General features: G+C 34.8%; 1 protein-coding gene across 2 annotated transcripts in view; it reads left to right on the forward strand.

Annotated features, from left to right (window-relative positions):
• The window catches only part of fibcd1a (fibrinogen C domain containing 1a), a 160,280-nt gene that overhangs the window by 57,259 nt on the left and 79,498 nt on the right, over positions 1 to 23,523 (forward strand). For both annotated transcript variants that reach the window (XM_073818977.1, XM_073818978.1), the window contains 2 exons: positions 5,603 to 5,768; positions 6,063 to 6,199. In XM_073818977.1, the coding sequence (XP_073675078.1) occupies positions 5,603 to 5,768; positions 6,063 to 6,199 (303 nt within the window). The remainder of the gene's footprint in view (positions 1 to 5,602; positions 5,769 to 6,062; positions 6,200 to 23,523) is intronic.

Below are 23,523 nucleotides of genomic sequence, written 5' to 3' on the forward strand. Positions count from 1 at the left end.
CAAATGGCTTTTATTTCTGAGATGCCAGAAGATGCAGTGTGATGATGAGGTCGTGTGGTGATAATGTTGTTTACATGTATATAATTTTCAGATTAAAATTTAATTGAATCTTCTAGTGTAAATGTGATCAGCACGATCTAAATATATTAAAGACAAGCATGCTTTTTTTCTATACTTTTGCAGTATATTTTGCTGTAATTTTGAGCAGTACTTCAGCTACTTCATTAATTCTCATTCATGTCTTTAACAATTAAACAAGCACAGGATGACCTTGCTTTTAACATTTATAAAATGTTTGAATGTCCCCCTCACTCCTAGAATGTGTTTCTTTAATAGCTTGACTTTTTAACTGTCTGTAAATAGAATCTCTTAAAATTACGTTTGTTTAAACATGCACAGATAAAAATGAATGTTCTGTAACTGTGAATATTTTAAATACTTTAATAATACAACAACAAAAAAATTATTTTATTTTCTTTGGACATGTTCTGTTACGGTGGATATTTAAAATAATAACGCAACACAATTTTTTTTTTTTTTTTCTTTGGACATGCACAGATAAAAGTGAATGTTCTGTTACAGTGAATATTCATAATAATAATAATAATAATAATAATAATAATAATAATAATAATAATAATTCATTAACCTAAATAAATAATAAAAATAACTTCTTACCTAAAAAATGTGTTTCTTCAACACTTTGACTTTTCAACTGTCAGTATTTAACAACACCCAAATGTATCTTTGTTTGAACATTATTATTAAAATTAAATAAAAATAAATAAATAATATTTATTTGTTTGTTTAAATGTCCATAATATAAGCATTGATAATTATAAAAAAAAAAAAAAAAATTATTTCATAAATGTTTCTTCTGTCTGTATCTAAAATCTCTCAAAATTGTCTTTCTTTGGACAGATAAAGGGGATTGTTGTGTTGCAGTGAATATTCATAATAATAATAATAATAATATAATGTTATTGTTTATTATTATTATTACTTTGAATTTACATATTGTTATCCATAGTAGAAGTAAAAATAATAATAATATATAATGTTAATATGATTATTACTTTAAATTTACATATTATTCATAGTAGTAGTGATAATAATAATATATAATGTTATTGTTTATTATTGTTATTATTACTTTGAATTTACATATTGTTATCCACAGTAGGAGTAATAACAATATATAATGGTATTATTGTTATTAATACTTTGAATTTATATATTGTTATCCATAGTAGAAGTAATAATAATAATAATTCATAAACTTCTTTTAATTGGTAGTTTCCTGCTGTGTGCTTTAATGAAAGAGGGGCAATGTTTAGAATATATGTGGTGACTAAGGTCTTGCGTCCTGTTGAGTGTGTTCCAAGAGGTTCGAGTCATTTGACAATTGGGTTAGTCAGAGGTTAGAACGCGGAGTGCATTGTACTTTTGGGGACATTACGTTTTTTTCAAACACGTGATGTTTTTGTTTTGATGCTGGACGGGCCGCGTAATGATAGACGTGTTGTTGCTATGGCAGCATTTTGAGAGCAGCGAGTGATAATGTCCTGACCATCCGCACAGCGCGTCAGCTGTCATCAACTTCAAGCGAGTTCACGCGTACTCACCAACTCACACTTAGCTTGCAGTGTTTTCACAGCGACATATGCGCACACGCAGACTTGTTAACGACACACTCTCAAAGAACATGATGCTCCTTCACACCCCAAAGGAGAGCTTTGCGCTTTCATGTGTCATAGGAAACGGGCTTCACTTTAGGGCTAATTTTCGCTAATCGCCAACTGAGCTTCCTACATACTCCAGTGCCACGTTGATTCATGATGTTTGATGTGTGAGACACGAAGACCTGTCCTTGGGGAAAAGCACGCAGTTTGCCTCACTCAGAATCAAGTTTTTTTTTTTTTTTTTCCGTAGAGGAGGTGACCTGAGCGGCTTTGCTGATGCAGGCAATAAAGAGAGCTGTCTGGGAAACTCAAACCGAGCGGCTTCCAGAGCCGCTGGCCGTGAGCCTGCTAAACTGAAGCACTATCAGTGTTGTGCAGCGCAGTGCACCTGTTACTTTAATGCAGTGCCGAGAGACTCTATTGTTGTTATTGTTTAAGCCAGGCTTTTAGGAAAGGCCAAAGTCAACCAAAGCTCTGTTATAACAGCCAAAAGCCCCCAAAAAAATCATGTCCAAAACAGATATGACGCAACACGATTTCAGTAGCAAGCAATTTTTTCACAACAATATTAAGCGGCAAAATGGTTTTCAATGGTTTGTTAAAGGGGTACTATTATGCTTTTTCACTTTTTGAATTTTAGCCAGTGTGTGGTGTGTATGTTTGGGCATCAAAAACATCTACAAAGTTACAAATCTCAAAGTCCACTCCAAAGGGAGATATTTGGTTTTTAAAAAATCCCTTTTCAAGAACTACAACGAACGGCTCCTTTGGACTACAGCGTTTGATTTCCAGATGTTATGATTTCACAACACGGTCCATTAGAATATCATTCAAATAAATCCCGCCTACAGACATTTGAATCGTTGGCGAGTGAGGAGGGATGAGGTGGGGGATTCGCCTAACTTTAGTAATGTAGCATGGACAGCCGCTTTTGGAATGCTTCAGCGAGCCGGCTCGTATAAACGTGAGCATTGACTAAAGTGTCCGCAAACTGCTCCGGTAGACCTGCTGAAGCTGTGCTGCGCCGTTGACGTGTGCAGTATAGAGGGTCAAAAAAACAAGCAGATCTCGCAGGCTGACGATAGGATCAACACTACTGTAGCGTACTATTTACTCACCCTACATACATCCTAGGCGTATATGACTTCCTTCTTTCAGACAAATGCAATCTGAGTTATGTTAAAAATAATCCTGGCACTCCCAAGCTTTAGAACAGCATAGACTGAACGGCATAGACAAGTGTTTCTCTCCATCAGTCCAAAACAAGTCGATCCATAATAAAACGTGCCTCACATGGCTCTGGAGGGGCCAGTTAGAGCCTCCTTTAGCGATCCGATCTGTTTTTGTAAGAAAAATGTCCATGTATAAAACGTAAGAATCACTTTAATCTAGCTTGCGCAGTTGTATACAGAACTTGCTGCTTTGGGAAGGAGCATGGCAGGACTGAAACGCCGTCTAAGCTGTTCGCCAATTGCAACGCAGTGGGACTGCTAACCAATCACAACACGTTTAGTTTTTCGGAAGGCGGACCTTTATCAAACCAGGAACTAATCGAGTCATTTGTGCCAGCCTGGGGAGAAAGATATTGTAATAATGTAAATTATGTGGAAAAAAAAGCGTTTTTTGAACCAGCAAGCATGAGAGCATGTTCTAGTGCACCCCCAAAACAAAATAAAGACTTTGTAAAAGAGCATAATACGACACCTTTAATAAGAAATATTTCTTGAGCAGCACAGAAACATTTCATATTAGAATGATTTCTGATTTCTCATCAAATACATTGCAATAAGCTTTGTACTTTGTTACTTTTGGTATGAAACAAAGTGTCAGATTTCAAATTCTGTCTATATTATTACAATATTCAAACAATAAATACCATTTTGACTCTGTTTAATGTGGAGAGAGAGATCGTTGTAGCGAGTACCATGGAAGCGGTAGTGCAAAGTGTATGTGAACTGAGGATCTCAACCTGCTTTAATCAGTTTCAGCATGAAATAAACATGAACATCTGAAGGAATGTTATAAGAGAGTACAACTTACTGAAACCATATACTGCCTCATGTAATCGCTCAATCTGTGTTAACCGTGCAAAGACGTCAACCGCTTGTAAACAATGTCACATAAAGTCGCATTTACCTCAGAAAAATTGGTGACCTCAATAGTCAGCTAGAAAAATTAACTCTAGAGAGGAGCATTTTGCTAAATATATGCATCATATAGCATAGTCATTATAGTTTTTACTATTCTTCGGTGTAATTTATGTTTGAATAAATCCATCAAGTCTTTGTGACAGCCACCATTGAAATGTTTATACCTCAAAAAACAAATCGGAGTAGAAATATAATTATGTAATTGTTGTAACTGTTGTAATTGTATTATTATAAAAACTTTGAGTTTAATTTAAGCGTTTGTATACAAATCAGTTAATTTTAACCTTATGTATTATGTAGAACTAACTGGCTCTCATGTATATTTACAGCATTAGTTGAGATTTTTTTTTTTCTTTGGGAAAATTTGGCATATTACTGTAGCTGTATTTTAATCAAAATATTCTATATTTAATTAAATCGAAGCACAAGCTTGTGAATCAGAATCTAATTGAATCGCGAAATTTGTGTTAAAACCCCGCCCTGATTAATTTGTGATTTACATTTTAATAAAAAACTATTAAAACATTAAACTATTTAATACATTATAATAATGCTAAAATTAGACTAGAGTCTATTTCTATTTTATAAATTATAAATATATATTTTAAACATATCTATATGTATAAATATATACACTGCAGTTCAAAAGTTGGGATCAGTAAGATTTGTAATGTTTTTTTTTTTTTAAAGAAGTTTCTTACTCTCATCAAGGCTGCATTTATTTGATCAACGGTAATATTGTGAATTTAAATTATTAAATTATTATTCCAATGTAAAATTTCTGTTTTCTATGTGAATATATTTTAAAATGTAATTTATTCCTGTGATGCAAAGCCGAATCACTCCAGTCTTCGATGTCACAGACCCTTCTAATATTCTGATTTATTATCAATGTTAAAAAAGGTTAATAAAACTGCTTAAAACTGTTTAATATTGTGTTGGAACCTGTGACCTTTTTTCAGGATTCTTTAAATAAAATTCTTTAAATAAAAATGTAAAAAGCATTTATTTAAAATTAAATTGAAAAAAAAAAACTTTCTTAACACTGTAAACTACCATTTAAAAGTTTGTGCTCAGTACATTTTTATTCTTTTTTTTTTTTTCAAAGAAATTATTTTTTTTGCACCAAAGATGTGTAAAATTGATAGAAAGTGATAGCATAGACTTAAATTGTTAAAAAAAGATTTCTATTTTGAATAAATGCTGTTCTTTTAAACTTTTTATTCATCAAAGAATCCTGAAAAAATAATCACAGGTTCCAAAAAAAAAAATATTAAGCAGCGCAACTGTTTAATTATAAAAGTAATAAATCAGCATATAAGAATGATTTCTGAAGGAGCATGTGACACTGAAGACCGGAGTAATGGCTGATGAAAATTCAGCTTTGCATCACAGGAATAAATGATATTCTAAAATATATTACAATAGAAAACACAGATTGTAAACTGCAATAATATTTCACAATATTACTGTTTTTTTTTTCTGTGTGTTTGATCAAGTAAATCAGGCTTGATGAGCATGAGAGAATTCTTTAAAAACATTAAAAATCTTACTGTTCCCAAACTTTTGAACGGCAGTGTAAACATTGGAAGAATTAATCAAAATGGATATTTTGATTTACTTTGTACTGTGGCTTTTAGTGTTCTAATGGATTTGTCAGTCTGATTCAAACATGTGAGTATGTGAGTCTTAAAAGCTTCAGTAAAAGAAATAGATCATATGTGTTATCCTCTGTCCTTCAAACTACTTTCCCCTGCTTTCTCTCTCCAGCTGCTGTCGGAAAGCCAGATCAACATGGTGAAAGTGGTGAACTCGGTGAGCGACGCGCTCAGCTCCATGCAGAAGGAAACCGGAAACATCAAGAGCCGTCTCAAGGCAGATCTGCAGAGGGCTCCGGTGCGCAGCGTCCGGCCCAAGGGCTGCGCCGGTGGAGAAGGTAAAAAAAAAAAAAAAAAAACTCCTCATTAGCTGCATATTCTCAAGTCTCCAGCCAGCCCTAATGAGCCCTAGAATGGTTTCACACCTATTCCCTCATAAGCTTTCCAGCAGTGTGAAAGAGACATGCCACTGCTTAGACAGCAGGTGCGAGATGACAGATTTGAAGTCTGTAAGCTTTCTTTTCATACGCCGTACCTCGAACGGGCTTCTCAAAAAATGAAAAAAACAGGTGCGGTTATGGCTTGGCGTGTAATGTAGATTGATGATGCTGGCATGTTGTATCTTCTGGCAGGCTCCAGACCCAGGGATTGCAGTGACATCTATGCCAGCGGGCAAAGAGAGGATGGTATCTACTCTGTGTTCCCCACACATTACCCAGCAGGCTTCCAGGTCTTCTGTGACATGACTACTGATGGGGGCGGATGGACGGTGAGTCGCACAGTTCCCAAATCAGCGTCATACAGTACGCCGGTAGCTCCGGGTGATGTTCGGACGTTGTTTCCGGTCACCTCTGAGCTGTTTTTTTTTTCTCTCTAAATATATCTGAATTGACTGAACAGCCGTAGGAATAAAAATCACTAGTAATGAGTCACTCCATTAAGCATTGACTTGTTAAGCGTATGCTCCCACGCATTAGTAAGCAGGTCACAGATACGCGCATGAACGCATTCGCATGCACAAACACGCTTCAAACCGATGTTTCACAAGTGTACAGTTCATTACAGCAGCTGCATACAGAATAGACAGAGCAAACCGTCTTTTCAGAGAGCATTATCTTCACATTCGATGCACGCAGGAGAGTTTTAATTTCATGGTCTTTTGAATAAAAATAAAGATAAGATGTAGGCATGGCGGTATATGTTATGCTGCGATAGAAGCGTGCCAGCCGTTAAGTATCCCGCTCTTACGAGCTATGTGCATTTAACAATACTGCAAAAAATGCTTTTCTTAAAGCTTGAATCAGGAAGGATTTTCTAAACAAGTAAAAATTATTATCTTGTTTTTAGTAAAAACAAGTCAAAATTAAGTGAGTTTTTGCTTAAAACAAGCAAAATAATCTGCCAATGGGGTAAGAAAAAAAATCTTATTTCAAGCAGACAACTAGATTATTTTTCTTACCCCATTGGCAGATTATTTTGCTTGTTTTAATCAAAAACTCACCTAATTTTGACTTGTTTTTACTAAAAACAAGACACAAATTTTTACTTGTCTAGAAAATCCTTCCTGGTTCAAGAATTTTTAGATATTTTGGCTGGAAACAAGACAAAAAATCTAAGTAAGAAAAGCATTTTTTGCAGTGTTAAGTCTGACAAGCAGAAAACTATAGAGTAGTAGACTATAATGTGTCAGACAGGTGCTTCCGGCTTTTTTGCCTACAATGTGAGTGATTTACTTGCTGGTTTTGCACTGACTTATTATTCAGTTGGTATGAATAATCTTTATTTAATTGTTGACCATGTGATGCTCAGGTCTTAAAATTGTTTTATTGAGTGTAAACTGAATTAGATTGTGTCTTATAAACGGAGGTGACACTGGAAGTGTGTCTAAGCCGTTGCTTTGCTCTTACCAGCGAAGACTTTAATCCTAGACTAACATCTTTAATAATTTAAAATAGATTTTATCTTACAGCAGTATGTAGAATCAGATTCTTGTTTTCATTGGAAAGTCAACAGGATAGTTTATCATGTTTTATTCATTAGGACTGTTTAAATCATGCCAGATTTAAAAAATTTTTTAGACTATATTTTATAAGGTATAAAAATATATTTAAAAAGGTCAAAAGTTTACATACACCATGCAGAAACTGAAAATTTTAATTATTTTAGCAAAATAAGAGGAATCATACAAAATGCATGTTGTTTTTATTTAGTACTGACCTGAATAAGAGATTTCGCATAAAAGATGTTTACATATAGTCCACAAGAGAAAATAATAGCTGAATTTATAAAAATTACCCCGTTCAAAAGTTTATATACACTTGATTCTCAATACTGTGTTGTTACCTGAATGATCCACAGCTGTTTTTTTTTTTTTTTTTTAGTGATAGATGTTTATGAATCCCTTCAGGTCCCACATATTCTTTTTTTTTTTTTTTTTTTTTTTTTTAGCATTTTTATGTAATTAAACACTTTCCAACAATGACTGTATGATTTTGAGATCCATCTTTTCACACTAAAGACAACTGAGGGTCTCATATGCAACTATTACAGAAGGTTCAAACGCTCACTGATGCTTCAGAAGGAAGGACGATGCATTAAGTGTTTGATCAGGGTCAATTTAACTTACGGGAAACATGTATGTATCTTCTGTAGCTTCTGAAGGGCAGTACTAAATGAAAAAAAAAGTTATTTAGGCAAAATAAGAAAAATTTATATATCTTCATTCTGTTCAAAAGTTTTCACCCCCTGGCTCTTAATGGATCGTTTCTCCTTCTAAAGTATCAGTGAGTGTTAGAACCTTTTGTAATAGTTGCATATTAGTCCCTCAGTTGTTCTCATTGTGAAAAGATGGATCTCAAAATCATACAGTCATTGTTGGAAAGGGTTCAAATACACAAAAATTCTGAAAAACCAAAGAAGCGTATGTAAACTTTTGAACAGGTTAATTTTTGTAATTTTTAACTATTATTTTAAATGAAAAATAACATGCATTTTACAAGATTCTACAAGGTGTATGGTAAAGGTTTGACCTCGACTGTAATCATTTTGGTATTTTAAATAAAAAAAAAACATAACTTTTCTATCTATCTATCTATCTATCTATCTACACACATACTGTATTTTTTCTGTTAACAATAATGTATAGCCTGTAGCACACTGTGTAAAATTACTCCTCATGGTGCTATGAGGTTTTGATAATGCTGCTCACCACAAATACGACAGCTATTTAATAACTTGAACAGTGTTTTTCTAGCACCATTATTGAAGAGGCCACTTTGTAAAATTGCAATTACAGTGGCACACCGTGATTGCTTCAAAGTGGCACGTTTCCAGGTCTTGCTTTTCAGACAGTTGTTCAGTTGTCTTCAGAATGGTGTAATCAATTCACAGGGATGACTTTGTGTGCTTTGTGACGGGCAGCGTTACTTCTTTATAAACAAGTGGCTTCAGATCTTGTATTCATCGTTTTCAATCCTCTAAGCATATGAAATGCAAAAGCACTTTGTTTTAATTTAATTTAGATGCATTATTTGTAAAACTAACTGATTAGACTATGTGAAACGTATCTGATAATGAGTAATTGAAAGAACGCTGTTACCGCCGTATCCTCATTTGCTCGGTGTCCTCAGAGAGAAGATACTTTGAACAATACTCTGTGAACATCACAAGCTTTACGTAAGTCCGTCTTTGTCTATGCAAGGCTATTGCAATGAAAGGAGAGATTTCAAATAACAGATGGTGTTACTAAGACTTTAAGCATCCCGATAAAGACACTGTAGGAGCCAGGCTGACATCTGCAGTAAAAGGAAAGAAGATGTTTGATGACACGTCGTCTTTATGGCCATCAGCCTCTTAATGCATTTCGTTAAGGTCAGCGGTAGAGGCGGAAAGAACAGGACGGTATGGTACGGAGTTGTCCTTGTGTTACGAACACAGAAACACATATAAAATTGCCAGGACACGTATTTTCATATTTGCTCTCTGTGGCTTACATACACAGTGTTGAAAAGGGTGACATATTGTATTCCCTGATTACAGTCAAAGCTGCTTTGCGGCGACGAGAGCATTAGCTTAGCACATCGTCTTTCACCGCTAAGCGTGCCGGGAGCGCTGGGAATCTAAAGAGCTAGAAAGGAACTGTTACAGGGAATTAATAGATCCAGCGCCCCTATTCATCATCTGCGGCCTCCAGCGGTTTTTGATGAGGATGTGGGGCTTTTCTGCTGGTGCCGGAGTAGATCAGGCCGAGTTCAGGCGGGTCACGGAGACGGGTGCTGGGGGAGGGAGTAATTTCACATGCTCGGACATGCACACAATCCCTGCCACGGACATTCCCAGTTAGCGGTGGAATGAGCTGTTCTCTCTCCACCCCTCCAAACGCTTGGTCCCTGGTGTTTTATTAAAGGAATAGTTCAGCCAGAAATGAAATTCTGTCATTATTTACTTACTCTCATGTCATTCCAAAACTCACATTGTGTTTTCTGTTGAACAAAAAAGGAAAAAAAAAAATTAAGATTTTTTTATGCAGCTTTTTCCCCCTATAACAACAGTTCATAGTGACTATATTTTCCAAACTCTGAAAGGAACAAAAAACTAAATTAAAAGCACCAAAAGAATAAATAAATGTGTATGCTTTGGGTGAGGAAGATAAACCATAAATACAGACTTAAACTGAATGTATTTTCTTTTATTTAAAAGTTTTATTTAAAAAGAACTAGTTCATAAGACTAATCTGTTCACGTTGAGTCATTGCTCCAATTCAAACCATAATTTGCATGTTTTTTGACAATGATTTTGACAAGTGTTTTTAACCAATTCATATAAATCATCTCTCACCAAGAATCCTTTGTTTGCTGTACAGTTGTTACATTGATTCCGATCGATAACTCAAGACTGTTTAAGACTAATTTTCACTCTTTTTCACCAATTTATTTACAAAATCTTGCTCATAGTGTTTTGCAGTGATTTGTTAATGTTTCACATCAATATTTTGCATGTTTAAGAATATATAAGAGAGTCTTTTTAGCCAATTTCTAGAAAAGACCTGCTCCAGCAAAATCAAGCATTCGTAGTCTTTACACTGATTCAGGCCATTGATTCATTCAAGACTGATTTTGACACTGTGACCCTGGACCACAAAACCAGTCATAAGGGTCAATTTTTTGAAATTGAGATTTATACATTATCTGAAAGCTGAATAAATAAGCTCTCCATTGATTTATGGTACATCTGTTTGAACTACTGACATCTGAGAGTGCAAAAATATCAAAACAAGGTCAAAAAAGGTTTTGCGGTCCAGGATCGCAAATTATTGTAATAATACAATTGAAGTGGTTCTTTACATTTGATTCAAATTCATATTTTTAGATTTTTTTTTTAAATAAACAGCTCATTTAAACCAGTTCATAAGTTCACAGTGAGTCATTACACCAAGTCAAAAAAAAAAAAAAAAAAAAAGAAACTGTTCACAAGAATCACATGTTGACTGAGTCATTATGCCAATTCAAACCATTGAGACCTGGCCCAGAAGAATCATTTGTTTGCAGTACAGTTGTTTCAGACCAGTAACTCAAGACTTTTTAAAACTACTTATCACTCTTTTTAACCAATTCATTAAAACAATCTTGCTCAAAGTGTTTTGCAGTGAGTATTTTGTATATTTAAGACTGACATTTGAGTTTTTCTCATCCAATTTATATATATAAAAAAACCTGGTCCAAATGAATCATCCATTCGTAGTGAGTCTGATTCAGACCAATAATTCAGTCAAGACTGATTTTTTCACTTTTTTTTAACCAATTCATTTAACAGGTCTTGCTCATAAGCATAATGTTTTCCAGTGAGCTGGTACAATGACTCACATCAGATTTTTTTTTTTTTTTTTTACAATTTTTGCATCGTTTTATCCTTTATTTATTTATAATTTTTTATTTTTTATTTATTTATTTTTACAATTTTTGCATTGTTTTATCCAATTTAAAGCACCTGGTCCAGAAGAATCATCCATTCCAGTCTTTTCACTCATTCAGACCAATAATTCATTCAAGACTGATTTTTCACTCTTTTAGCCAATTCATTTAAAATATTTTGCTCATCAGGATGTTTTGCACTGAGTTGTTAAAATGATTCACATCATTATTTTCTATGTTTAAGAGTTTTTTAGCCAATTTATATAAAAGACCTGCTCCAGAAGAATCATCCATTCGTAGTGAGTCTTTACACTGATTCAGAATAATAAATTCAAGACTGATTTTTGACACTAAATTATTGTAATAATATAATTTAAGTGGTTCTTTTCATTGATTTAAATTCATATGTTTAAGACTGATTTTTTTAATAAACATCTCATTTAAAAAAAACAGTTCACAAGAATCATGTTGACAGTGAGTCATTATGCCAATTCAAACCATTTTTGAGTGTTTCTAACCTATTCATATACAAGACCTGGCCCAGAAGAATCATATGTTTGCAGTACAGTCGTTACATTGATTCAAATCGATAACTCAAGAGTGTTTAAGGCTAATTCATAGTGAGTCTGATTCAGACCAATTATTCAGTCAAGGCTGATTTTTCACTCTTTTAACCAATTAATTTAAAAGGTGTTGCTCATAAGAATAATGTTTTGCAGTGAGCTGCTACAATGATTCACATTTTTTGTACAAGAGCCAATTTAAAGGACCTGGTCCAGAAGAATCATCCATTGGAGTCGTTACACTCATTCAGACCAATAATTAATTCAAGACTGATTTTTCACTTATTTAGCCAATTTAAAAGATTTTGTTCATAAGGATGTTTTGCACTGAGTTGCTAAAATGATTCCCATCATTATTTTCTATGTTTAAGACTGATTTTTGAGTCTTTTAGCCAATTTATATAAAAGACCTGCTCCAGAAGAATCATCCACAAGAGTCTTTACACTGATTCAGAATAATAATTCATTCTGATTTTTGACACTAAATTATTGTAATAATAAAAGTGGTTCTTTACATTAATATGTTTAACACTGATTTTTTTATTTTTTTAAGAAACAGCTAATTTAAAAGAACCAGTTCACAAGAATCACATGTTGACAGTGAGTCATTATGCCAATTCAAACCATTTTTGAGTGTTTCTAACCCATTCATATACAAGACCTGGCTCAGAAGAATCATTTGTTTGCTGTACAATTGTTACATTGATTCAGATCGATAACTCAATACTGTTCAAAACTAATTTTCATTAAATTCATTAAAAAATCTTGCTCATAGTGTTTTGCAGTGAGTTGTTAAAATGATTCACATTCATATTTTGTATATTTAAGACTGATTTTTGAGTTTTCTTTAAGCAAATTTATATAAAAAAAAAACCTAGTCCAGAAGAATCATCCATTCATAGTGAGTCTTTACCTTAGACGGGTTTCCATCCAAAGTTGCGAATTTAACTTATGCGCAAAATTGGAATATCACATAAAACATTTGTGAGTAAGCTCTATTTCCATCCAACAAGTCAAAGACAACAAAAAAATCATCACTTCCTGATAAACTGGCACTATATATCACTAATAAAGTAGGAGAAGCCACTGAATATAATAATTTTCCTATATAATAAATTACTTGCGCCTTGGAGCGAGCATACAAAACAGTAAATGCAGTCGTTGCTTTTGGAGGTGGATGCCTGCTGTCTGTGAACGCAGTCATGTAAGCAATTATACATTTTAATTACAAATGTGTTCATTTGTAATTTTAGAAGTGTTCAGTTCAAATGTTTCTCTTTTATACATACACAGAAAAAGAGCACAGGCAGAGATGGTCAGGGGGAGAAAGTGTACATGGGGGTAATGAAAAAAGGCTAGAATCCTCTGAAACTACAAATGACAATGGCAAAGTGTAGTTAATTGGAGCAGATAGGCTACTTTATTTATGCAGTAATCAGATGTATAAACATCTGGAAGGCAGCTGTGGCTGTCAGCCACGTCTGGAAAAAAAAGTCCCTGTTCTACATCCGTCAGCACACAGGTGCATTCCGCTCCCAAACAGAGCTCCTAAACACCTCTTCCCTAAATACTCTGTTAAATCGACCAACAGCAAAGAGACAGAATAGAAGCACAGTCCTTGCCCTTTGTTTCGGTTTGTATGTTTTCATCAATATAATACACTATATCTGTATCACTATATCTTCACCCCAAAAGTCTTTCTCTCAGTATGCTGGTTGGGGAAAAGAAGTGTAACACGACTCAGTGTGATGTGAACCACTGTTGGAAGCTTGTGAACAGAATGCCAATGTCTACGCAGAAGTGAGGAAACAGAGGAGTGAAGTGACATGAACTTCACATCCTCACACATTCCATCAGCTCGCAAAACTAGCACCTGTCTGAGCGCTGGATTTTCAAACGCCCTGTTGTTTTCATTTGAATGAACTGTGATGAACTGTTTTGACACTTGAAAGCATCCGTGCTTAGTTTGTGAATTATACAATGACTGTTTTTGAAAGAGTTTCTATAGGTAATTCACACACAGTGTGTTCAGATTTACCTCATGTGACCCGGCTTGTCCTTATGCACCTTTACGGGGTAGTAATGATACGTTTTACTGAATAAGCATTTCGAATAATTGATTTATTTAATCAGTGACTTGTTAGACTGATTCAAACTGATCAAAACACTTTTTTAACAGTTCATTTAAAAAAACTGGATCAACAGAATTATCTGTTTGCAGTGAGTCACTGCACTGATTCGAAACCAAACACTAAAGTGTTGTTCAAAGGTTTGTTGTCAGTTTATTTTTGTAAAGAAATTAATACTTTTAGGCCCCGATCACACCGAACGCGTTTTTGCAGTTGGAGGCGCCTCTTTTGAATGGTTCTCTGTTGGCAGTTTTCGCCGCCTGCTGCGCCTCACGTTTTTGCAGTAGCCCTCTGAGCGCCTGAAGTTGAAAAAAAAATCAACTCTGAGCGGAAAAACCATAGATATATATACGTAGATGCCTCATTAGCGACTGTTTCTATGGGCCGTCATACGTGAGCCGTCCTCCATTTCACTGCGGTCTACTTGACGTCATTCACCCATAGGTCTATGTAACTGACCATAGTAATCAGTGAATATTCGAAATGCCACAGTCCTGCACAGCCGTTGGTCTGCGAACCTACAGTATGGTGAATGACGTCAAGTGGACCGTTCCAAAATGGCGCACGCATCTACGTGCTTGGAGCGGTCCAATGGGGTATCTACGTATATATATCTACGGGAAAAATGCCCAACGTCATTCGCGTTCTTTTCCATTGTCCAATCGAATGAATGGAGAGGCGGGCCTTCTGTTGTGGTGACGAAAGTTTACCGTTGCTTAAAAAGTCCGGAGACTGCAAGAAATAGAGGAGAAACCTTTGGTGTCTATCGTGGGTAACCCGGAGCTGTATTATTTAGGGTTTCTGCTAATATGACAGTTTACTTAACAGCAAAAAAACTAAGATTTTAGAGAGCTCGCGCTATAATCCTTTGATTTGACTGACAGGACAGCTGTTTTGGTCGTTGCTTAGCAACATAAAAAAACCGCAGCACACTGCTCTTTTATTAAAAGTCACCAAAAAAGTCAGTGCTGTGCGCCTCGCGTTTTTAGAACTAAGGCCGCGTTCACACTTGGCGTCTTTTTTCAAACTGCCAGCGTCTGTTTTACATTCTAATCCTATGGAGTAAACCGTCTTTTCAAAAAAGCCCTAGCGCTTTTTTTAAACGCCACCGCCGGCGTCTTTTTTTGCAGCTCAGAGCGTCTTTTTAGGTTGAAAAAATTTGAACTTTTTTGAAGAAAACGCCCTACGTCAAGCGCTTTTTGACAGCTGACCAATGACAAGCGAGTAGCGGGACCTATCGTTTCCATAACAACAAAAACAACAAGAAAAAAATTGAGAAGTTGCCGGTAGATAAACTTATCGTACTAGTTTCGGAGCACAAGGAGTTGTATGATATGAGTAAACAACTCTATCATAATATACATCACAAAGAGGCTCTTTCTCCACATTTCTTCACCACACAGCACTACGCTACTGTTGCAGCTGTTGTTATAGCAACAAAAGACGCACTCGGCTGCTTTTTGTAACAGAACGCTGCAAGCGTACTAAAAAAACGCCCTGGTCAACTTTCTCTTGTCAAAAAAGACGCCAAGTGTGAACGCGGCCTAAAAGACGCGTTCGGTGTGATCGGGGCCTTATTCAGCAAGGATGCAATAACTTGATGACAAGTGAAAATAAAGATGTTTATAATGGGGTTTTAAACAGTTCATTTAAAAGAACTGGTTCAAAATAATAATTTGTTTACAGTGAGTCATTACACTGATTCGAACCAAACACTAAAGTATCGTTCAAAGGTTTGTTCATTTTTTTTTTCAAGAAATTTATACTTTTATTCAGCAAAGATTCAGTAAATTGATCACAAGTTAATGTAAAGATGTTTATAATGGGGTTTTAAACAGTTCATTTAGAAGAACTGGTTCAAAAGAATCATCTGTTTACAGTGAGTCACTGCACAGATTCGAACCGAACACTAGAGTATCATTCAAAAGTTTGTTGCCAGTTTATTTTTTTAAAGGAATTGATACTTTTATTCAGCTAGGATGCAATAGATTGATCACAAGTGAAAAGTGAAAGTGAAATTTTTTAGACAGTTAATTTAAAAGGACTGGTTTAAAAGAAGGTTTGCAGTGAGTCACTACACTTATTCAAACTGAACACTAAAGTATCGTTTAAAGTTTGTTGTCATTTTTTTTAAAGAATCTAATACTTTTATTCAGCAAGGATGCATTAAATTGATCACAAGTGAAAGTAAAGATTTTTATAATGTTTTTTTAACCAGTTCATTTAGGAGAACTTGTTCAAAAGAATTATCTGTTTGCATTGAGTCACTACACTGATTCAAACCGATCACTAAAGTATCGTTCAAAGTTTGTTGTCAGTTAATTAAAAAAACCGTAATACTTTTATTCAGCAAGGATGCAATAAATTGATCACAAGTGAAAGTAAAGATGTTTATAATGGGTATTTAAACAGTTCATTTAAAAGAACTGGTTCAAAAGAATCATCTTTTTGCAGTGATTCACTGCACCGATTCAAACCAAACACTAAGGTATTGTTCAGAGGTTTGTTGTCAGTTTATTATATAAAAAGTTATACTTTTATTCAGCAAGGATTCAATGAATTTATTACAAGTGAAAGTAAAGGTGTTTATACAGGTTTTTAAACAGTTAATTGAAAAAAAAAACTGGTTCAAAAGAATCTTTTTTGCAGTGAGTCACTGCACTGATTCAAACCGAACACTAACGTATTGTTCAAAGTTTGTCAGTTGATTTTCTCTTAAGAAATTAATACTTTTATTAAGCAAGGATACATTAAATTGATCACAAGAGAAAGTAAGGAACTGGTTCAAAAGAATCATCTTTTTGCAGTGATTCACTACACTGATTCAAACACTAAAGTATCATTCAAAGTTTGTTGTCAGTTTTTTTTCTCCCAGAAATTGATACTTATAGTAAAAAAAAAAAAACTGAAGTATCATTCAGGGGTTTGTTTTGTTTATTTATTTTTCATTTTTGAAAAGAAATTAATACTTTTATTCAGATAGGATGCAATAAATTGATCACAAGTGAAAGTAAACATGTTTATAATGTTTTTTTAGACAGTTAATTTAAAAGAACTGGTTCAGAAGAATCATCTGTTTGCAGTGAGTCACTGCACCGATTCAAACCGAACACAAAAGTATCATACACAGATTTGTTGCCTGTTTATTTTTAAAAAGAATTTAAATCTTTTATTCAGCAAGGATGCAATATATTGATCACAAGTGAAAGTAAAGATGTTTATAATGGGTTTTTAGACAGTTAATTTAAAAGAACTGATTTAAAAGAATCATCTGTTTGCAGTGAGTCACCGAACACTATAGGATCGTTCAAAGGTTTGTTGTCAGTTTTTTTTTCTTCAAGAAATTAATACTTTTATTTATCAAGGGTTCATTAAATTGATCACGAGTGAAAGTAAAGATGTTTATAATGTTATAAAATATTTACATTTTTTAAATAATGCTGTTCTTTTAAACTTTCTAATTACCAGAAAAAATCTAGAAAAAAAAATTCAGAAAAAAAATGTGTAATCATATTTCAAAAAATATTTTTATAAACTTGCCGACCCCAAACTAGTTTGTGTTTAGTCATTTAAACAATGATAATCTTATAAACATATGATTCTTCTGTTTTCAATGAGCTATAATGCAGATTCAGACTGACATACATTTATGGCTGATTTTTTTTTGTCTTTTTAATAAATTAATTAAACCGGTTGTTGTGTTAAACCAGTGAAAATGAGGCAATAGAATAATTTTTTAACGTATTATTTTACAACACCCGGTCTTTCTCTCTCAGCACAGTCAATTCAAATGGCAAGCTATTTAACTCAAATGTCATTTCTTTTGCCACTGCACTGTAGATACAGTACTGTCAAGAGTATTTTAGTGCAGCGTTCATCCACATACAGATAACCACATGCCATAAATGCATCTGAAAGTCATAAAAATCATTCAGTTTCATATTGTTTTTAAAAAATGGACCCAATTTTTGATTCCAACCATATATCAGCCCCTTCACCTCTGCTGGTTTTCTAATAGCTTGTGATCTCATTCGGCACTGTCAGATGGTGCAGCTGACATTTGGATCTTCAAAGCTCATTTAACACCGAGAGTTGCATACTGTTTCCTCCACAATTACCCCCCAGCACTTTTTCCAAGAAAATTCTGATTATTTTGCACTTGAATGCATTGATTTGTTTCTTTGTGTAATATTTCCCCTCTGTCAGAAGCTTTCTCGTAGTACTATTTGTCAAAAATAACAATGCACTCCCAGGCAAAAAAACAAAAACAAAAAACGCCTCAAATATTGGAAACCACAGTCCCCTGAGGCATTTTAATAAGTAGTCCTGTCCTCCTCTGTGTTTTTTTTTTTTTTTTTTTTTTTTTAACTTTTTTTGCTTTTTGGGACATGTAATGAATTGCTTTTATTTTTAGGAGAGCCATAAAAGTGCTCCGGATGTGTTTCTGTTGTTTTCGATTATTATTTCCTACCTTTTTAATCAAGACTTTTAAGCTGCTTCTCAAATGAAAATTGTCATTGTTTGCTCACCCGCATGTACTCGCAAATGTTTTTTCATTGTGTAGAGCACAAAAACAGAAATGTAATAGTTTGACCAGTGTATATGAATAATATTTCAGTCCATGCAATTACAACGCAAGGCTTCCAGAGCTTTCAAACTTGCAAAAGCACCATAAAAGTGGCTCATAAATCTTGTGCGCTAGTCTCCTGAAGCCATACGATTCAGAAGACAGAAAAAATTAAGTCATTATTTATTAATAATCTTCTCCAGTGAGCTGTTAACCGCTCTGAGTCACCGAGTCAGATTTGTAGAAGAATCATTCTGATCATTTTTGTGATCTGGGTCAATGCATTTATTGAAAAGAATGATTCATTCATGAATCTGACATGGCTACCATGACCTCTCATATGGCTTGAGGGTGTGTACTCAATGATATTTTCTGTTGCTAGATTGAATTTTGTGTTTTTTTGAACCCGAGGCAGCATATTGGATGTTAGTTGTTTTTTATTTAAGCGTGTAAGAGTACACACTGCCCTTGTTAGAATGCACCACCAGAATGATTGAAGAAACTAGAGCAGACCTTCAAGCGGTCTCTGCGCGAATCGTTTTTTTTTCTTTTTTTTTCTTTCCTAAAGACAGACTTCAGTCGACGGAGTCCATCAAGAAAAAGCTCTTTGAAAGATGGCCTGACACGGGTGGCAATCAAAGCATCTGAGAGGAAATTGCACTAGCGATGGCATCTTACTTTGTTGGCATGGCAGGGGAATGAAATATATCAATCTAATTTCAATTTAAACCCAGAAAAGTTTTAACGGAGCCCCTCCGCCCACTTCCAAACTCCCGCAGCTTAATCGTCCCTGCTCTGCCATCTCTGGCCCTGCCCCGGATCTCCACTAATTGCTGTATTTTTCTTCACTTGTAACTCTTGAGAAGCAACTCTGGAGATATGAAAAAGGGGGAAAAAAGGGGGTCGGTTTTTGATGGCAGATCTTAAAAGGTGATGAAAGTTGAAAGTAACATTATTGCCAGAGGGGGAAAAGTCTCGGCATATCTTTCTTTTTCTTTTTCCATCTTGACGGTTTGAATTTTGCATGACCACTAAAGGTCTTGAGGTCTAACGATTCTTGAGCTTGCTCTATTTATATTCAGGCAGCTAACGCTACCCCTAGGTGTTTCAAAATGGCCCGGTGCCGCACGCCACGCGGCAGACGGGTTTCTCTCTGGCATTGATCTTAGCAGAGAGTAATGATTTCTCATGATTACAGACAGGCTGGAATTGTAAGGCTGGTCTCAAAGGGGAAAGAAAAATGCATTATTCCTTGTGCAGATTGCACTGTCCTTTTTTCGAAAATTCCAAGTGTAATCACAACACTCTGGAAAAAGCATTATTTGCTGTATTATAATTTCCTGTTTTTTAAAAGCGGCCTGGTGAAATGAAATGCTTTATCTATTATAGATTGCCAGAGGATGGCACATGAAGTGGCTCTGTTGAAATATTTACCTCTTCTGTAAAGCGAATCTTTACGTGCGTGCTGTCAGGGCTCAGACGGCATGCTTTTTGTGTGTTTTTATTTCTTCTCCTGGGTTAAGGTTATTACATGGGCCACTCTCAAAGAGCACGTAAATTTCCATGCAATTCATAGGCTTTCTTCAAGCTCCCAGCGGGACCAATGTTTTATAAAATTGTGAATAAGCCTTGCCATGTTTGTATTTCCTCAAAAGCCTTTGCTTTTCATTCATCTGTTCTGTAACACTTTGGCCCCTTCAGGACATATTTGAAATTCTGTTTAGTTATCTCTCACTTTTCTCAGCGGTTGATGTGTTTGACTCTGACACACCTACTGACACCATTCATACATTCAACACATTACGAATAGAGCTCAAATATATATCAGGGGCGTTTGCTCTGAGGAGGCAGTGCCTCCTCAAAATATTGATGAGAGAAAAATTTGTAGTACAAAAATGAATCAGAACATCTAAATATTTATAAATCACTTGTGTTTCTAAAGAAACATTGTCCCCCCTCTTCTGAGCCTATTGAGTTTTAACAGACCCAGACCATTAGGCCACGATGGCCATTGTGGCCTAATGGTCTGGGTCTGTTAAAACTCAATAATGGTTAGAGAATGGTTAGTCTGTTAAAACTCAAAAATGGTTAGAGAGTCAGACTTGTAACCCGAATGACACCTGAATCAGGTTCGAGTCTCAAATCTCAGGGATTGTCAGTGGGGGGAGTGAATAACCAGCACTCTCTTCCTCCAATACCACGACTGAGGTGAGACCCTTGAGCAAGGCACTGAACCCCCAACTGTTCCCCGGGTGCCTCAGCAATATGGCTGTCCACTGCTCTGGGTGTGTGTTCACGGTGTGTGTGTGTTCACTACTGTGTGTGCAATTTCAATTTCACAATTTCTGAGTATGGGTCACCATACTTGGCCACAAGTCATGTCCTTTCCTTTTCTTTCCTTTCCTAAAGCATACTGTGGGTTTGGTAGGGGGTGATAAAGAACGAATGGGGGAAAGTCACATGAGAGGAGGCAACGTCTCCATCGTGATATGATTGGATATGACTGGTTATGATCATTATATATCCCGCCTCTTGTGCAAGTTCCGTGTTCACAAATCAGTCTAAATGAACAGTAGTGTTAATAGGAAAAAAGTAAATAAACAACGGATGCCCTTGAATATATACCACTTTGTCAGAATAAGACTTAAAATGGCCTGAGTTTTTATTGAGTAATCAGCTTGCTGAAATGTAAAGTAAATCTTAGTCTCTGTGACCAATATTTACAGAGCTTTGATGACTGACTGATCCGAACAATTCAAAAATAGTTAAAAGTTAACTATTAAAAAAGAATAGTTGAACATAAGTTCACAAATAAAATATATTGTTTGAATTGTTTACTGCCTTAAAGGATTAGTTCACTTCCAGAACAAAAATGTACAGATAATTGACTCACCCACTTGTCATCCAAGATGTTCATGTCTTTGTTTCTTCAGTAGTAAAGAAATTGTTTTTTGAGGAAAACATTTCAGGATTTTTCTCCATATAGTTAACTTCTATGGTGCTCGTGAGTTTGAACTTCCAAAATGCAGTTTAAATGCAGCTTCAAATGGCTCTAAATGATCCCAGCCAAGGAAGAAGGTTCTTATCTAGTAAAACGATCAGTTATTTTCTAAAAATTTTATACTTTTTAACCTCAAATGCTTGTCTTGTCAAGCTCTGCAATGCACATATATGTACTCTGTCCACTCCTGTTCAATACAGTTAGGGTAGGTCAAAAAACTCCCATCTCATTTTCTCCTCAAACTTCAAAAACATCCTGCATCACTGCAGAAGTTCAAAGTGAATGTAATAAAAGGTCAAAAGGCCTTTACAAAAGAAGGTAAAACAGCAGAGTAGTGCGATTTTGGGATGTTTTAGAGCCCTTTGAAGTTGCATTTAAACATGTTAGAAGTTCAAACTTGCTGGCATCATAGAAGTCCCCTATATGTAGAAAATTCCTGAAATGTTTTCCTCAAGAAACATAATTGCTTTACGACTGAAGAAAGAAAGACATGAACATCTTGAATGACAAGGGGGTGAGTAAATTATCTGTAAATTTTTGTTCTGGAAGTGAACTAATTTTTAAAGATATTTGAATAAATGTAAAAAAAAAATAACTTGTTGAGATTCATACTTGGTTTTAATAAACAGAATATTGATTACATTTTTAATGTTAAAACATTACATTTTCTTTTTCTGATAGAGTAATGTTTATTTAGCCAAGAAAATGTGGCTGACTTGAATTTACATTTGATTAAACAACTTTGAGGAGTTTGCTCTCCTGGGATTGCCAAAATAGACAACTATTTTGAACTGTAATAATATTTCACAATATTACAGTTGTTACTTCGTTTAAATAAATAGCCTTGGAGAGCATAGAGACTTCTTAATATTGGATCTATGTGTTTATAGACCGATTCACTTCAGACCTGTGTTTTAGCGGTGGATTTTTCCATGAATTAAAATGAAACGACAGTAGGTAGTGACAAATGAATCAGCTGATTCATTTAGTCAACCCATTTGCTCAACAACACAAATTCATTCAGGAATAATAAAGTTGAGCCATTGAAGCATCAACACAATCGATTCGTTAAAAACCTTGATTTATTCAGGTGTTAAACTTTCTGTCTGTCTGTCTGTATGTAAATACTGTGTATATTAAGGATGTTTAATATGCAAATTGTGCGGCTAAATCAGAAGAGAGAGTGTTCATTAAAATTAATGGTACCATCTGCAAGCCCCCAGCGATTTTACACCCTCTAATGTGCTTCTGATATGGCTAAACGTATGTGAATACCCAAACACCATGCCTAGAAGTGCTCATAATCAACAGACTTTTGTGATGAATCTGTAATAAAATATATAAATGTGACCCTGGACCAAAAAAAACTGTTTTAAGTATAGCCAAAAATACATTGTATGGGACAAAATTAGCTATTTTTCTTTTATGACGAAAATCATTAGAATATTAAGTTAAGATCATGCTCCATTGTGATATTTTGTACATTTCCTACCGTAAATATATCAAAACGTAATTTTTGATTAGTAATATGCATTGCTACGAACTTCATTTGGACAACTTTAAAGGCGATTTTCTCAATATTTAGATTTTTTTGCACCTTCAGATTTCAGATAGTTGTATCTCGGCCAAATATTGTCCTATCCTAACAAACAAAAATGGAAAGCTTATTTATTCAGCTTTTAGATGATGTATAAATCCCAATTTCAAAAAATTGACGATTGTGACTGGTTTTATGGTCACAAAAGACCTCAAAATATGTTCCTGTACTTAAATATTCTGGTCTTTTATGTGATTCAAAACTTAATCCAATTATTGTATTTGTCTCTTGTATTCATAAAGAGAATAAAAAATCCACTTTTATACCCCTGCGAATATGTTCAAGCACACAAGGATTCTCCTAATATAGCTCACAACTCATATAATG

This window comes from Garra rufa, chromosome 15, assembly GCF_049309525.1.
Source record: "Garra rufa chromosome 15, GarRuf1.0, whole genome shotgun sequence".
NCBI classification, from domain to species: Eukaryota; Metazoa; Chordata; class Actinopteri; order Cypriniformes; family Cyprinidae; genus Garra; species Garra rufa.